Here is an 18,357-nt window from a genome sequence, read left to right as displayed (position 1 = left end):
ATTAGAGGGGCAGCAAAGGCGGCAAAGGGCAGACTGACGGAGCAGACAGACAGAAGGTCAGTGAGAGAGAAACACAGGGGTTCAGCGGTGGTAGTAAGGAGAGGAAAGTTAGAAGCAGGGGAATTTACAAAGTGAATGAAGCTCAGAGTTAGAATAAAGTACCTGAGTGCCCTAAGGCAAGTGGTGGCTAAGGCCCTTATTGTATTAAAAAAAGTTAGAAGCGCAGCAGGTGGGAAAGAGATGCAGTGGAAAGAGACCGCAGGAAAGCAGTCAGGTTGTACATTTTATTTCCCTGTATTCTTAATTTTAAATAGTATCTCATAAATAAACTCTGCTTTTATTATTTAGTTAAGAGGCTTCTTAATATTTTGCTTATCAATTTGGGAATGGAGCAGTGTGGTGGAACTTTATAAATGTCCCATATTAAATTAACAGCAGTCAGATAGCCAAATAGTCAACAGTCCCATCTTAGTCCTCCAGTCAACTTTAGCCCCCGAAATTAGCCCTAGTCAGTAAAAATATTCTTACATTTTAATGGCGACTGCGGCAGGACTTATGGCCCAATTATAATTTTTCTAAACCTATAATTTTTCATATAATCATAATTTTTCATAAGCCCAATTATAAATTTTTCAAGATTAGATTAGCTAGTGAATTATTAATTTTTTACAGTAGAGAAGTACAGTAGAATTAATTTTTTTACAGTATACTCTGTCAGTAAGCATTTGTTAAATGTATTAGTGCTTTCTTTTATGTGCTGGAGATACAAAGGAGGCAAAAATACTTCCTGTCCTAAACAAAACAGTTTTAAAAAATGTGGTCCATTTTCCAGACTTCTTACTCATTATTACCTCTTTTTGTCCTTATGGTCAGGACTATACACTATCATGTTGTTTTTTTGTTTTTTGTTTTTGTTTTGTTTTTTTACATGGGGCAATGATGGTTAAGTGACTTGCCCAGGGTCACACAGCTAGTAAGTGTCAAGTGTATGAGGCTGGATTTGAACTCAGGTCCTCCTGAATCCAGGGCCGGTGCTCTATCCACTGCGCCATCTAGCTGCCCCATTTTTTGTTTTTTGTTTTTTGTTTCTTCACTATCATGTTAATGTATTTGTCTTTACCTGTATTGATCTTTGTGTAGATGTTCTCCATTATGTTTCCCTACTCTAGTTTCTAGATTCCCAGATTTCCTCACTTAAGTGTATCATGTTAATATGCAGTATCATCTTACTTTGCCTTTTTTCTATCTTTCTCCTACTTCTTTTGAATAATGTCTATTCTTCAAATCAATTAACAGGTATTTATTAAGTGCCTACTAAGCATATAAGATGCTGAGGGAAAAATACAAAAGTGAGGCAGTTTTTTTCTTCAGGGATCTTAGAATCTATGGGTGCAATACAGTGTGTTCACATACTTAAACACAGGAGATAAAATAAATATAAATTTATTTCAATAGAGAGGGACCACTAGGGAAAATAAGAGAGGTCTCTTGAAAGGGGTAGCACTTGATCTGAGCCTTGAAAGGAACTAAGGGCTAAAAGATGCAAAGAAAAGAAGGGGAAATATTCTAGGTTTGAGCATAGCCTTTGTGAAGACATAGAAACTGGGGATGGAATGTTGTGTACAGGGAACAGCAAATAGATCAGTCTCACTGGAACATAAGTATGGAAAAAAGTAATTTGATTAACCTGGAATGACAGACTGCCTCTGTGAAACTCTTTCAGTACTGAATAGAGTAGTTTGTGTTTTATCTTAGAGGAAATGAAAAGCTAGTAAAACTTCTTGAGCAGGAAAAGACCTGGCCAGACTTACACTGTAGGAACATCCATTTGGTGGTTGTGTGGCTAGTGGTTTGGAAAGAAGAGAGCCTGGATCCAGGGAGGTTCTCAGGTTTACCTGAGAAGCGAAGAAGGCCTAATAAGGGTAATTGTGGTATGAGAAAGGGGTAATAATGAGAGATGGTGAGAAGGTTGGATTAATAGACTTGGAACTGATTGGAGGGGAGGAGAGGGATAAAGAAGAATCAACTGATTGGAGGGCAGGAGAGGGATAAAGAAAAATCAAGTGTGACTCTTAGGTTATGACCCTGAGTGACTAGAAAAATGATGGTGCCTTTAAAAAAAAATTTTTTTTTAACGGGGCAATGAGGGTTAAGTGACTTGCCCAGAGCCACATAGCTAGTAAATGTCAAGTGTCTGAGGCCAGATTTGAACTCAGGTCCTCCTGAATCCAGGGCTGGTGCTTTATCTACTGCACCACCTAGCTGCCCCTTGAAATGGTTGTGCCTTTGATAAAAATAGAGAATAAAAGAAGAGAGGTAGATTTATAGGGAAAGATGATGAATTTTGCTGCTTAGGACTTATTGAATATGAGATGTCTATGGGACATGTAAGTGGAGATTTCCCACACAGTTGCAGAATGCCATTGGAATTCCACAGAGAGATGAGGACTTTATGTATAGATTAGAAGTCATCTTCATAGATATGATAGTTGAATCCATGGGATCTGATTAGATCAATCAGTCAAATAAACAATTACTTATTATACTCCTACTCTATGCCAAGCACTGTGCTAGACTTTGGTGATATAAGTAAAATGAATGAAATAATCCCTACTTGCAAATAGCTTACATTCTAATGGGAGAGAATGTAGAGAGAGAAGAAGAGAGGACACAGGAACAGAACACAGATGATGACCCTTCAAAGAAGTGTTAAGAATCAATTAATTAGGTTAGAAGAAAACCAAAAGAGGGCAATGTCATGAAAATCAAGGAAAAAGAGAATTTCTAGAAGGGTAGTAGGTGGTTAATTGTGTCCAAAGCTGGAAAGAAGTCAAGAATGATGAAAATTGAGAAAAGGACATTGGCTTTTGCAATAGATTATCAGTGACTTTAGAGAAAGAAGTTTAAGTTCAGTTGTGCGGATGGAAATCAGATTACAAGGAATAGTGCAGTGAGTGGGTAGTAAGAAAACAAAGACAACCTGTAGATAGTTTTTTCTTAGAATTTGTCCTGAAAGGGGGAAGAGAGATATAGCATGATAGTTTAATTGATGTTATAGAATTAGGTAAAGGTTTTTGTTTTTTAAGGATGAAAATAACTTGGACATATTAAAAGGAAGCATAATGAGAGCCAGTAGAACAGAAGTTGACAATTATGGGGAGAGGTGGAATGATTGCAGAGAAAGCTAAAATCGTCCTTTCTCTAGATTGATATTCCTATGGGTCTCATTTACCTGTGATGTCAAATTTGCCTGTATACATTAAGTTCTTCTTTATCTTGCTTGTTACTGGGCTCCAGTTTACACTCTCTTTAAAAATTAATTTTTTAACAAAAATTCATTCTCTCCCCTCCTCTTCACCTGTCAATAAAAATTTAAAAACCCCTTGCAACAGATATACATAGTCTAGCAAATATGTGTGTGTGTGTGTGTGTGTGTGTGTGTATCTTATTCTGCACTTAGAATCTACCACTTCTCTGTCACTAAATTGGTAGCATGCTTCATTATTGCTCCCTAGGAATCACTGGTTGGTTATTCCACTGAATAGATTTTTTTCAGGTTTTCAAGATTGTTTTTATAGTGTTGTTATTGTATAAATTGCTCTCATTTCATTTTGGATTACTTCATGCCCGTCTTCTCAGGTTTCATCCAAACCACCCTTTTTATAATTTTTCATGTGTTTTTGTTTGTGCTATGTTGATGTACCATAATTTATCTAATTCCCAAATTGATGGGAATCTCCTTAATTTCCAGTTCTCTGCTATTTCAAAAAGAGTTGCTATAAATATGTTTGTCCATATAGGTTTTGGCCTTTCTCTTTTCTCTTTGGGATATAGCCCTAGTAATGGTATCACTGGATCAAAAGGTATTCAAATTTCAGTGGTATAGTTCCTCATTGCTTTTCAGAAGGGTTGGATCAATGCACAGCTCCACCAATAGTACATTTCCTGCAGTCCCTCCAAAATTTGCCTTTTTCCCTTTCTATCAGCTTTTCCAGTCTGATGGATAGAAGCTTAGAGTGACTTTAATTTGCATTTTTCTAATTATGATTGATTTGGACCACTTCATGAAGCTATTATTAATAGCTCAGATTTCTTCCTTAGAAAACTGCCTACTATTGTTGGTGAAGCTGTGAACTGATCCAACCATTCTGGACAGCAATTTGGAACTATGCCCAATGGGCTATAAAACTGTGCATACCCTTTGAACCAGCACTATCACTATTAGTTCTTTATCCTAAAGAGATCATAAAAAAAGGAAAAGGACGCACATGTTCAAAAATATTTATAGCTGCTCTTTTTGTAGTGGCAAGGAATTGGAAATCTAGGGGTTGCCCATCAATTGGGGAATGGCTGAACAAGTTGTGGTATATGAATGTAATGGAATACTGTTATGCTCTAAGAAATGATGAGCAGGCAGATTTCAGAGAAACCTAGAAGGACCTACCTGAACTGATACTGAGTGAGATGAGCAGAACCAGGAGAACATCGTACACAGTTTCAACAACATTGTGTGTTGATCAGGCATGATAGACTTGACTCTTCTCAGCAATACCATGGTCCAAGATAATTCCAAAGGACTCATGATGGCAAATGCTCTCCAAATCCAGACAAAAGAACTGCGGAATCTAGTTGCAGATTGAACCATACTATTTCTACTTTTTTTGTTTTGCTTTTTTGAGGTTTTTCCCTTTTGTTCTGATTCTTATTTCACAGCATGACTAATGCAGAAATATGTTTGATGTGATTGTACATATATAACCTATATCAGATTGCTTGCTGTCTTGGGGAGGAGGGAGGGAGGGGTGGGAGGGAGAAAAATTTGGAACTAGAAATCTTATAAAAACAAGTTTGGAAACTATCTCTACATGTAACTAGAAAATAGTAAAATAATGATTGAACCAAACAAACTGCCTGCTCATATCATTTGACCATTTATCAGTTGGGGGACTACTCTTCTTCTTTTAAAAAAAATTTTTTTTTTTTTTTTGGTGAGGCAATTGGGGTTAGGTGACTTGCCCAGGGTCACACAGTTAGTAAGTGTTGTGTCTGAGGCCGGATTTGAACTCAGGTCCTCCTGACTCCAGGGTCGGTGCTCTATCCAATGCGCCACCTAGCTTCCCCTGCTCTTATTCTTCTTATAGATTTGAATCATTTTCTTATATATTTTGGAAATAAGACCCTTATAAGAGAGTCTTGCTGCAAAGAAAATTTTTCCCAGTTACCTGTTTCCATTCTAATTTCTAATTCATTGTTTTAATTTGTATAAAACTTTAAAGTTTATATAATCAAAATTGTCTATTTTATCTTCTGTCATTCTCTCTGTTCCTTATTTGGTCATGAACTTTTGCCATTCTTATCCCCTTTACCACTCAGGCTTCCCTGTTCCTCAACTATCATGACTTACATTTTACTGTATTTGAACTCTATACTTCAAGGTCATCCTATCTCAGAGTTCGCTATTATCCAAAATTTTGCCACCTATATTAATTTCTGAAATTCTCCCTCTCTTAATCTCCTTAGATTTCAACTTTCCATTTTCTCCATATTGTCTTTCTGGTGTGTGGTTTCATTTTCATTTTACCCTCTGACCTCCTCCCTCTCTTCTCATTCATTCTCTGCTTTCTTTCCAGTGTTCACTTAAAAGGACTGAAACCTTTTTCATTTTTATTTGAATTTTTAAAATTTACCTAAATGCAGGAGAATCACATTAAAACAATTAACATTAGGTTTTTCTCGTATTACAAATCTTAATTTTTTTAGATTGTATTTGCATTCCACAGATGAGATAGACGTGATGTATTATACTTTACACAACTGCATTTATTCTGAGATAAAAAAAAGTCTACATTCAGTACACTGTGCAGCATTTCAATTCTCTCTCAGCAAAACCTACTAGTGTTTGTACATCAATTAAAACTCTATACTCTATACTGTAAGACCCATGAGAGCTTGGGCTACATCCAAGCTTTCTATTTTCTTAACATCTTGCATTGTGCTCTTTATCCAGTAAGTGCTTAATAAATGTTTGCATTGGACCATTGACAACATCGAGTCCTGATTTCATTCTCCTTGGTGTCTAATTGATACGTATAAATGTCATTTAAGACACAAGTGTCAAACATGCAGCTGTGTAGCCCACAATACTCCCAAATATATACCAGATCAGATTAAAATGGAATTGAAATGCTTAAAAATAAATTAATTAAAATACAATAAAACCTAGATAATTTTACATTTGAATACTAAGTCAATATGTGATTCACAGGGATCATAAGGATTAGTGGCCCCCACTTCTACTTGAGTTCGACACCACTGGTTTAAGTCATTTATAATTGCTCTTTTCTTCTTGATTCCAAAGCCAAGCAGTATAAATCAGTATATTTAAAAAGCTGCCTTCTAAACAGTAAAAAATGAGGGAATGCTGAATAATATCCATATTGGAAATTTTTGTTAAAGACTGAGTTTCTTGTTCCATTTTGTAAAACTTAACGCTTCTGATTTCTGTGAACTGAAGAGTCTGTTCTCAAACAATTCATCCTTGTTGGCAAGATGTATTTGGTGGCTGTACATTTTTTTTCAATACTACAGTGAATCTATGATCTCATTAATGTGGGTTTTCCCTCCATCTCTGAAGATTGCAAAGCACATACTGTACTTTGTGGCCATGTTTTTTCCATAGCACCTTTATCAGTTGTCTATGTAATCTTCTGGGAGGCTTCCTTTAGGTCTTTATGTTTCATGGGAACTAGTGAATCATTCCAGAGATACTTACTTTATCAATCATTCTCTCCATATGACTGTACCAATGCCTTCTTGATTGAGCATTTATACTGATGATATGCATTTATACACATAAATTAGCTAAAACTGGGACATTTCCTTAGTGACCTCCCTGTAATAACTGTTATCAGGTGACTCACCAAAGGTGATAAAGTGGCTATAATTAATAGCCCCAACAGAATCAAGATGTCTGAGTCCTCTAATAGCTCAAACTGGGGCAGTAGCTGCTTAGAGTCCTAGATCTGAGAATCAGAAGAAATTACCTGTGTTAGCCCCTTACTTTCCAAAATATTATTTCTCTAATATTCACAAGAATTAACCAGTCACATACTTAATACTAAATGGTAGAAGAATAGAACTCATATTCTCCAGTCTCCTAATGTTGTGTTTTTTTAGTAAAAATATTCTTCAGTGTAATATGAGAATCCAAATCCAGATCCAAATGTTCTCTGCCCCAAACTGTTTTCCCTTAATACCCCCTTTCTGAACCTGGGAGACTATATCATCTGAGTCACACCCTGAATCAGTTAAAAAAAAAAAACCAGGGTTTTTACTTGCATAGCTAACCATACCTTTTCTAGGGTATTTATGCTATTTGCTTTAGTCTAAAAGGAGCGAATTTTATTTTAATATTTTATGCAGCACTGTTTAAAAACAGCTTTTACATGTTTGGGGGTTTTTTCCTACATATTTCTGTGACTGGAGGAAGCTTTTCTATGAAATGGGAAAGATGAAAATCTTGTTCAGCTGCTCAGTGAGAGACTTAGAGAGAATGAGGGCATCTGCTACACCCCCTGACTTTGAAAGAAGGGAGATTACTTGTACTAAGTTCTTATGTTGTCATTTCTTATTTTGTTTGCTGTGTTGGCTTTAAAAATTAAAAGAAATAACTTTTCTTCATTTCAGGTGGTTTTGGTAGAGTTGTCCCCCAATGGATTCCAACGTTCTTTCTTTGATGAAGAGGACTTGAATGCCATTTCAGAGGGAGACAATGTATATGCTTTTCAAGCTCCCTGGTCACCCATCTGGGAAGTCCCTGCCACATTTTCAGGTATAGTGGTACTAATATAGCTTCCCATTGAGTTGGTTGTTGAGGTAGTATGATTCATAGGACATATATCTTTTGATGTTTGTATTTTGGACTATCAGGTACAGTTTTCCTGTTGTTTTTTTCTGGAGGTATTTAATAAGTAATTTCTAACATTTCTAAGATTCAAATAGATTTCCAGTAGATGTTAAACAAAAGGTTGTCAAATTACTTATCAGTTGATTTTTATTTCTTTTTTTTCCTTTAATTTACATTTCGCAGTTTATTTTATTTTATTTTTTTTTTTGGTGCAGGTTAATGAGGGTTAAGTGACTTGCCCAGGGTCACACAGCTATTAAGTGTCAAATGTCTGAGGCCAGATTTGAACTCAGGTCCTCCTGAATCTAGGGCTGGTGCTTTAGCCACTGCACCACCAGTTGATTTTTATTTCACAAAGTATACATTATGGTCTTAATATTTTTAGGCAATAGAAAAAAAATTATCAGTTTCTTTCTCTTGACCTAGATGTGTTTCTTGTTTCATATCAGCTCTTTGGTATCCCACCAGGAAAAGGGAAGATATGATCCAGCCTTTAAAGACCCAATGAGATAGCCAAAATCAAAACTTTTAAAGTTTTTAAACCACCAAGTACCACCAAAAAATAGTCAAAGTTGTGTCTAAAAAATTATAGACTGGTATGTATGTGTTTGGCTTATAATTGTAAAGTAGCTAATTATATAGTTTTTCATTCAGAGACATTTTAGATAAAATATTAGCTTACCTGAAAGAGCCACTTTAAAAAAGTTATCAGGTTTTAACAGACTTTTTTGTTCTTTATTATCATGTGATTTTGCTGATTGGCCATTCGAAGGCCCATATTTAAAAGATATTACCACAATGTGAATCTAACCTCAATGTGATGTCTGGAATCTTGATCAATTTCTAAGGACCCCTTCTAATATAGTAGGAATTAATCTTTGAGACCTACTGCCACATGTGAGGACAGTATCTCCTCTATCTTGTGTCATGAACACATTTGATAAAACAAGAGTCTCAGCCTGCTGTAACCACCAGATACTCATGTTAGATAGAGGGTATCACTATCACCAAGACTCTTGTACATATTCTTATCTTTTGTTTTTGTCTTCTTTTCTCCTGTCCCCCCCCCCCCCAAGGTACTTACTGGAATGTAAAGCAAGAAATATCTCCCTTATAAACTTAGGGTGCATTTTCACACACATAACATTGGGCAGGATGTATACATATAGAAGTCATAACAAGTACCTATTTAAGGAAAACCTATCACTGAGGCTTACACAAAGAGGGACAATTCATGACTGATGCTTTCTGAACTACAGATGTCTTTATTTTTCTTTGGTAGACTTTAGTCTTGTAGTGTCCACTGGCTGCTTGTGGGCACTACTCTGCTGGATTTTATTTTACTGGGAGATCCTTGGTGAAAGAACCTCTAAGCTCTTTAGCCAGCTGCTACCTGTCAAGGATTACACTTGAAAGCCTCTTCACCTCAGAACCTCCTACAGTACTTAATTCTGCCTGCTTCACTTAACTCTGAAAGAACATCTTAGCCATGACTCAGCCTTCATTAACCACACAGTGGCCAAGTACCAGGCATCCAGCTGCCAGGACCCTGTATGGGACCACAGCTTCCATCAGTAGGAGCCTGGGAACTGAGTGCATACTCCATATATGGTATATCTTCTATGCATCCCCACCTTTTTTGAGATGAGGTAAAGATAGTGGTACCAATTGTGAGTTCAATGAGGCCCCTACGGACTTTATGAAAAGGTGTTAACTGACCTCTACCTCTTGTTCCTTGTGTCTTAAGAGAGAAAAAGGGCCCTGGTTAGCCTTATTTAACTAATAATTACCCTATTCCTATAACTAACACCTCTTCTTCCCCTTATTTCTATGGTTCAGAAAAACAATCTTTGCCCTGATATCACTCCCTACCTACCTGCTAATCCATATCAACCTCAACTCATATGCCCTTCCCTTTTATTGGCCCCTCTGGATGTTCAGTATTGTTTTTAAGAAATTCCTCTCTGAGGGGATGTGGGAAAAGGGTACACTAAAGCACTGCTGGTGGAGTTGTGAACTGGTCCAGCCATTCTGGAGAATAATTTCTCCAGGGCCTTACTTTATAGGACTTGATACCCAGACACACAGAAGAGGAAGAGTAAAATTCAGAGTCTCATTGGTTAGCAGACCTTGACTTTGACCCTTCAGGAGGGCCAGAAATGATATATCAGTATGGGATGGTCACAGGATAGTCAAGGCAAGGGTCATCTCTGCTGACTAAGTAGTCATAAGAAGTCCCCCCCTCCCCCCGCTTATGCTGAGCAAGAGACAGTGGCCCAAAGTTGCAAAAGTTATTTGAGGGACTTTCTACGTCATGTCAACATCCCACCCATCCTGGGCTTGGGCCTACAGGCCCAAAGGTTGGAGGTCCTTTAGTTCGCATTCTTGTGGTTAGGAAAGTGAACTTTATAACAACTTAATGAACAGTAGAACTTAGAGCTTGTAGTTTAAAGTTTGGGGCCTTTTATAAGAAATAATCTATTCTAATTATCCCTAAATATAATAAATGTAAAATATGTATTGATATAATCACTATCCCTTTGAAATCATACAGAACTGATTAATACTGTTTAGAATAAAATAGGAGTCTAAATAAAATCATCTGTCTCACTATATGTATAAAAATATCTACATCAGCTCTTTTTATGATGGCAAAGAATTGGAAACTGAGGAGATGCCCATCATTTGGAGAATGGCTGAACAAGTTGTGGTATATGATTGTGATGGAATACTGTAGTGCTATAAGAAATGATGAGAGGGGCAGCTAGGTGGTGCAGTGGATAGAGCACCGGCCTTGGATTCAGGAGTACCTGAGTTCAAATCCAGCCTCACATACTTGACACTTACTAGCTGTGTGACCCTGGGCAAGTCACTTAACCCCCATAACGCCCCGCCCCCCCCCCCCCCAAAAAATGATGAGCAGGATAGTTTCAGAAAAACCATGGAAAACTTGTAAAATGATACAAAGTGAAGTGAAAAGAACCAGGAGTACATTGTACGCAGTAACAGCAATATCGTAATGATGATCAGCTATGAAAGACTAACCACTTTGATCAAGACAAAGAATCTATTCTGAAAAGTATTATCCAGTACCAGAGAGAGAACTGATGAACTCTGAGTGCAGATTGAAGTGTAAATTTTTTCACTTTCTTTTATGTTTCTTTTTCTTTTTTTGCAACATGGCTAATATGAAAATATGTTTTGCATGACTTCACATGTATAATTGATATCATATCGCTTGTCTTTTCAATGGGTGGGGGAGAAGCAAGAGGGAAGGAGAGTTTGGAATTCAAAATTAACATGAAATACATGTTAAAAATAAATACATAATTAATTGGGAAAAAGAAAAGAAACTCCCCTCTGACCTAGACTCTTTACTTTTTCACACTTTCTATCTTCTTATTTTCCCAGAAACCTACCTTTGTCCAGAAGACACTGCATTCTTCTTTTTTTTTTAATTTTTAAAATTTTTTTATTTTTAGTGAGGCAATTGGGGTTAAGTGACTTGCCCAGGGTCACAGAGCTACTAAGTGTTAAGTGTCTGAGGCTGGATTTGAACTCAGGTACTCCTGACTCCAGGGCTGGTGCTCTATCCACTGCACCACCTAGCTGCCTCCAACACTGCATTATTCTTAACCATCTCCTCTCCCTTACGGAATGAGTATTCTATTATGACCCAGCACATTGGCCTATAGTAGAAGTAGGCATAGTCCTTGCTTCTTTTCACTGTCACTTCCCTTTGCTGCCATAACTCAGCATCTTTTCCTTTGAGGGTCACTCCATTGTAACGATTGGAATAACGCCACCTGCTGGAGACTTACTGTAGAAGAGTTCTGCCCATGAAGCGAAGGTCTTTGAGGGCAAGACCAGGAGTCAGGAAGTGACGCGGGCTAGTGGGAGGAGGAAGGAAGAGACTGGCGCTTTTTCCTTTGGACTCTGGTGGAGAGCGGAGCTAGAAATGTGCTCTCCCTTTAATAGATAGGAATCTAGGCCTTTTTCTCTCTTTACCAAATTCTTATTCTCCTTAATAAATGCTTAAAAGTCTAACTCTTGCTAAAGCTTATAATTTATTGGCGACCACTCATTAGCTATTTTAGACAGACTAGCTAGAATTTTAGCCCTTAACACCATTATTATATCTCCCCCAATATAGATCCTTATTGCAGTAATTTATTGGTCTTCAAGTTCCTCTTCCTCCATGTTCAAGAAGAGTTCAGTACCTGCCAGTGATCTTTTTTCACTCCACCTCAGCCACCCACAGGAATGACCATGCCTTAAATCACTACATCTTCTAAAACTACACAGCTTACATGATTCTGAACTCTGAAGTTACACTTTCCTCTTAATTGTCTTAATTGTCCATCTTCCCTTTTGTCTCATGTCTCTTAAATTTATTTTTCTTTACCATGACAAAAAAAAACCACTATGGCTAAGCTTGCCAAGCATGTCTGGGCAAACAGTAAACTGACAAGATGAACCAAATTTGCTATCTATAGAGCATGTGTCCTGAGTACCTTACTGTATGGCAGCGAAACATGGACTACGTATACTATACAAGAGAAGAAACTTAATAGCTTCCACATGTGCTGCCTTCGGCACATCCTTGGCATATCTTGGTCAGATAGGATCACCAACACATAAGTGCTCCAATGCGCTCAACTTCTGAGCATCTACACGCTACTGAAACAAAGATGGCTGCGCTGGCTCGGTCATGTGCACCACATGCAAGACGGGCGCATTCCTAAAGACCTACTCTATGGCGAGTTAGCCTCAGGCCAAAGACCTGCTGGACGCCCCCAGCTTCACTACAGAGTTATATGCAAGTGAGACTTTAGGGCTCTGGGAATAAACATTGGCAGATGGGAGGAGATGGCCAAGGACCATGCCCAATGGAGTTCAGTACCCAGGAGCAGCTTGCGTGCAGCTGAGATGGGCCTTCAAGCTCTGGAGGAAGAGAAATGAATGAGACGCAGGAACCGATGGGCAACAGAGAGCGCAGTTTTCCGATGTCCTCGTTGTGGCAGGAGCTGTGGCTCCTGTATCGGATTGCACAGCCACACTGTGGCCTGTGGCTCTTCAAGGCGCTGATCCATGGTCATCCGTGACTGGCGGAAGCCTGCTAACCCCTATGTGTTTCCCTCCCTTTTCCTGCTTAGGCATCATTTCCTTCCTTGTCACTGCCTACATCATATAACAAGTTGGGTGACCATCTGTCAGGGATACTGAGAAAGGGATTTATGGGAGGGGAGCCAAAATTGTAGAGTGACAGGAAGCAATAAAGCAAACTCCTTCCACCTACCCCTAAAAAATCCCCCTCTAAACACATCTAGAAAATAATATTAGCCCAAATCCTGATGGGAAAATCTAGAAAAAGTCATAGTAAGTCATTTGTCCAGCTCAGATTGTCATAGTGAAACAGACAAAGAGATCTAAAGATATTGGAGACTGGGTCTGGTCAGGAGCATACCTTCTGCATAGGACTTCAGCATCTAGGGAGTGGCTGTGCACCATGGCAAGAGGAGGTCCCAGAGCTATACCAAGGAACTGCACACAGGGTACACTAACAGGCGCCAACTGGCAGCTTTGGTGCCCACTACCCAGTTCTGGGTCACAGATTGAGAGTGGACAGAGAAGGAGACATGCACTCAGGGGTGGTGTTTCAGGGTAGAGGCACCCTAGGTGGTACACTGAGAAAGGAACAAACTCAGAAGCAAACGACAGTAGTATAGGCCAGACCCAGGAGCAGAGACAAGTCTCAGTTCAACCTCCCAGCTCAGTCTGAAGCTTGGAGTGGAATGACCAGAGCAGGAATTCCAGACTAAAGAGAACCCTACGGTTCTGTCACATTCAACCAGCAGAGCTTCTCAAATGATAGGGCATAAATTCAGTAGTAGTCTGCTCTTGCACAGACCCAAACACAGATCAAGAACTTGCAGGGCTGAGACCAGGGAAGAAGCAATTAGACTTTGGCTTGTATCAGACCACTTTGGAAGCACGAGAAACTGAAAAGATCCTCAGCCTGTCCCTAATTGTGTCATTTGAAATTTTATGGCAGTGCCTATCTCTGTCCCAAGTTTTAGAGAATTTAGTAGGGGTTTCTAATATATTGTTACTTAGAAATTAGAGGCTATAACACTAGTTTTGGGCATTAAGCATTTAGTAAAGCATATTAAATGTTAGTAAAGAGAGAACACATGGCTCTGAAAGTTCAGAAGCCCTACAAACCTAGGATAGAGGGGAGAGAGAGTCACCAGCGTGGCTGCTTCCTTCCACGTCCAGGCCAAGAGAGCATGAGAGAGCATAAGCTTCCTGTGGTCCGGAGGAGAGGAGGCCGTTACATACTGTTCCAAGCTAATTGGCCAGCATCATTCAAATCTGTTAGTTTACTGGACCTGAGGGTGGTCCATGAGCAGTACATGCTGAGGTCAGAGTCCAGAGGACAGACCTTCTGGGGGGAAAAGGCTTTCAGGTAGGTGTGGTTTTAATCTCAATTGTTTCTATTCACAGTCCAAGGTCTAACTTGACTGACTCTGGACTGGCCTTAAAAAAGTCAGGCAAGGCTCCCCCAAAACCCATTATTTTCCCACATATGCTGAAATAACGTTAACACTCGATAATCCAAGAAAACAGATAAAGGACCAGTCCAGACCTTCCCTCCAAAATTGTGGAAGAGCCCTGCCCTAACATCAAGTCTAAAGTCAGTAAGTAAGCTAGAAGAATGGGCAAACAATAATAGAACCACATAATAATGAGTTATTATCATGGCAGGGATGCTCAGGACACAAGTGTATAAGAAGAGAATTAATCTAAAACATCTATAAGCAATGCCAGGGAGTTTTAGGGTACATCAGCTGGTCAGATGGAAAGTCTCAAAGGACCTTAGAGGTCCTTCATCTTACTGAAAGGATTGTAACTGGTAAATCCCTATTTATCCAAGCAAATAGGGGGACTTAGAAGGAAGAAGAAAGGATATAAGTGACATTTTTAAAAAGGTTTTTTCATGCAAGGGAGTAGCTTACAATCTTTGAAAGCACTGAATAAGTTCTGAATTGCAATTCAATCTGCTTTCTTACTTTTTGTAATTTTGGAACAAATTGGTCTACCTGGTGATCGTCACCTTTGTGGGAAGGATCCCAGAACCCAGAATCTCCATTCTGCTTGGACCCTTGGGCCTAATCCTTCCCAATGGTGGGAAGTGGAACCTCTTCTTGAACTCTTTCTCCCACTCTCCAATACTCTTGTGGAACAAACAGTTACTCACTGATTGGATGAACATTGATTTACCAGTTACAATTCTTTCAGTAAGAATCCTAAGGTTCTTTGAGACTTTCCATCTGACCTGCTGCTAAGACCTCCTGGCTTTGCCATTTACCTTGCTACTTAGGACTTCCAGGTCTTTCCCATTCCCTATATTTTGAACTCTCATATATGTCCATTAAAGTGTGAGCCTGTTGAGAACAAGGATAGTCCTAATTTTCTATTTATATTCCCAGCTAAGTACTGGGATATACTAACTTCACTCAAAGTAAGTACTTAATAAATGCTTATTCATTCATTCATCATTTTAGTACTAAGGGAAGTATATGGTTTATAGGTAGTCTAAGACCTTTCCTGGCCCTGGGATAGGGCAAGGCTTTATCTTGAAGTAGATTGGGGTTTTGCCAGAGGTTCTCCCCCACCCCCAGGCAATGAGGGTTAAGCGACTTGCCCAGGGTCACACAGCTAGTAAGTATCTGAGGTTGGATTTGAACTGAGGTCCTCCTGAATCCAGGGCTGGTGTTTTATCCACTGTGCCACCTAGCTGCCCCCATGCCAGAATTTTTTAACCTGCAAAGGAAGTATCATCAGAATGGAGAACTGACTGTGGGTTTTTTTTTTTTAATTTTTAATTAAATTTTTTTGTGTGTGTGAGGCAATTGGAGTTAAGTGACTTGCCCAGGGTCACACAGCTAGTAAGTGTTAAGTGTCTGAGGCCGGATTTGAACTCAGGTCCTCCTGAATCAGGGGCTGGTGCTTTATCCACTGCGCCACCTAGCTGCCCCTGACTGTGGGGTTTAAAAAAAAATTTTTTTTAATATTTCATTTCTTTTAATCAGACAAAATCTGTCTTTTTGCCCTCCTCTCCCAAATAAGTAAAAGAGAAAACTAAACCCATCATAAGCATATATAGTCAATCAAAACAAATTTCCACATTTGCCATGTAGAAAAATATTTGTCTCATTCTGTATTCTGAATTCTCTTTGTTGGGGGTTGGTAATATGTTAAATCATTACTTCTCTGGAACCCTGTTTGTTCATTATGTGGATAAGAGTTCAACACCATAGTAATCCTTCCACATTTAACTTGTTCATCCATTCCCCAGTTTATGAGCACCCCCTCAGATTCCCATTCTTTGCCAACTTAAAAAGAGTTATATTTCTATATAGCCTTAGAATTTGTTTTGCTTAGAACTAATCCTTTCCTTAATCTACCCTCATTCAAAATCCTCTCTCCTTTTTCCCTTTTCCTCCTATTTTCTTGCATGAATTCTTCCTTCTTTTGGTCACTTTGGATGAAAGTGAGGTTCAAGCATCAATCTCTCCGCCTCCCTCCTCTTCCTTGTTTGTATAAATGCCTATTTGAACACCCTGATTAGGTGAGATAATTTTTGCTAACCTTCCTTTCCTTCTCCTCTCCCTCCTTGCTTTCTATTCTCTTCCCTTCTCTTTCTATTCTTGTCTTATAATCATTAAGACATAACAGAACCACTCTCAGGCCTTGTCTAATTAGGTTCCCTCGATGAATTTTGATGAGAGGGTTCAGAGGGGACACATGTATCATCTCCCCACATTTGAAAGGAAGCAATTTATGCTTGTTTAGTCCTTTATTGTCGTTCATTTTTGTTTACATTTTTATGCTTCTCTCCACTCCTGGGTTTGAACTTCAAAGTTTCTCCACAGCTCTGGGTTTTTCATCAGGAATACTAGTAAGTCCTCTCTTTCATACCTGACTGGCTCCTTTGGTACTTGAATTCTTTCTTAATGGCTGCCTGCAGCATAATTTTTCTTTGACCAAGAAGCTCTGAATTTTGGCTAAGATGTTTCTGGGAGTTTTCATTTTGGAGTTTCTTTTAAGAGGTAACCATTGGGGGGGCTGCTAGATGGCGCAGTGGTAAAGCACCGGCCCTGGATTCAGGAGTACCTGAGTTCAAATCCGACCTCAGACACTTGACACTTACTAGCTGTGTGACCCTGGGCAAGTCACTTAACCCTCATTGCCCTGCAAAAAACAAACAAACAAACAAATAAGAGGTAACCATTGGATTCTTTCTATTTCCACTTTGCCCTCTGTTTATAAGAGATCTGAACAGTTTGTTTGTTTGTTTGTTTTGGGGTTAAGTGACTTGCCTAGGGTCACACATCTAGTAAGTATAAAGTATCTGAGGTCAGATTTGAACTCAGGTCCTCCTGAATCCAGGGCCAGTGCTCTATCCACTGCACCACCTAGCTGCCCCTGAACAGTTTTCTTTTAAAATTTCTTGAAACAGGCTCTCTCTTTTTTTTTTTAATCATGGTATTCAGATAGTCTAGTGATTATTTTTTTTTATGTCTTGATTGCTTGATCATCAGGTTAATTGTTTTTGCTATGAGATACTTTACATTTTCTTCCGATTTTCAGTCTGTTGACTTGGCTTTAACATATCTCATTGTCTCATGTAGTCATTGGCTTCTATGTGGTTTATTTTGATTTTCAGGGAATTTGTTGCTCAGGCAAGATTTTGTATGTCTTGTTAATTCCATTTCCAATAGCTCTTCCATAGCTCTCATTTCTTTTCCAATTTTTTCTCCTAAAGCACTCTTATTCTATATATGAAAACATTTTAAAATTCTTTTTTGCTATTCTTTTTTTTTTCAAGTATGATAGCATATACAATCTTTTTTTTTCTCTCTTCTCTGGATTCTCTCTTTTTTTTTTTTAATGTATGAGGTATTTTATTTTTTCCGTTACATGTAAAGATAGTTCTCAACTTTTGTTTATACATGCTTTACAATTTCAGATTTTTCTCCCTCCCTCCCCCCTCCCCTAAACAGCAGGTAATCTGATATAGGTTATATCTATATATCTCTATACATATACATATAGATATATATATATACACACACACACACATATATATATACACATAATAACATTAATCCTATTTCTGCATTAATCCTGTTACAAGAGAAAGAATCAGAGCAGTGATGCAAAACCTCAAAATAGAAAAAAAACACAACAGCACCCAAAACAAAAGAAATAATATGGTTCAATCAGCATCCATACTCCACAGTTCTTTCTTTCTTTTTTTTTTCTTGTTGTTGGAGATCCTCTTCTATCATGAGTTCCCTGGAACTCTTCTGTACCATTGCATTGGTGAGAAGCTTTTTTGCTATTCTTACTTTATTTCTTCTAGGAATTGTAGTTGAATTTGT

The 18,357-nt window shown here is 38.5% G+C and overlaps 1 protein-coding gene across 1 annotated transcript in view; it reads left to right on the top strand.

Moving 5' to 3' along the window:
* The window catches only part of USP43 (ubiquitin specific peptidase 43), a 112,699-nt gene that overhangs the window by 45,914 nt on the left and 48,428 nt on the right, over positions 1 to 18,357 (top strand). The window contains 1 exon segment of the mRNA XM_043999984.1: positions 7,687 to 7,831. Coding sequence (XP_043855919.1) covers positions 7,687 to 7,831 — 145 coding nt within the window.

The sequence above is a fragment of the Dromiciops gliroides genome, chromosome 4, assembly GCF_019393635.1.
Source record: "Dromiciops gliroides isolate mDroGli1 chromosome 4, mDroGli1.pri, whole genome shotgun sequence".
In the NCBI taxonomy this organism is placed as follows: domain Eukaryota; kingdom Metazoa; phylum Chordata; class Mammalia; order Microbiotheria; family Microbiotheriidae; genus Dromiciops; species Dromiciops gliroides.
The sequence above is the reverse complement of the archived record's forward strand: the minus strand, read 5'-3'. Positions and strand labels throughout refer to the sequence as shown.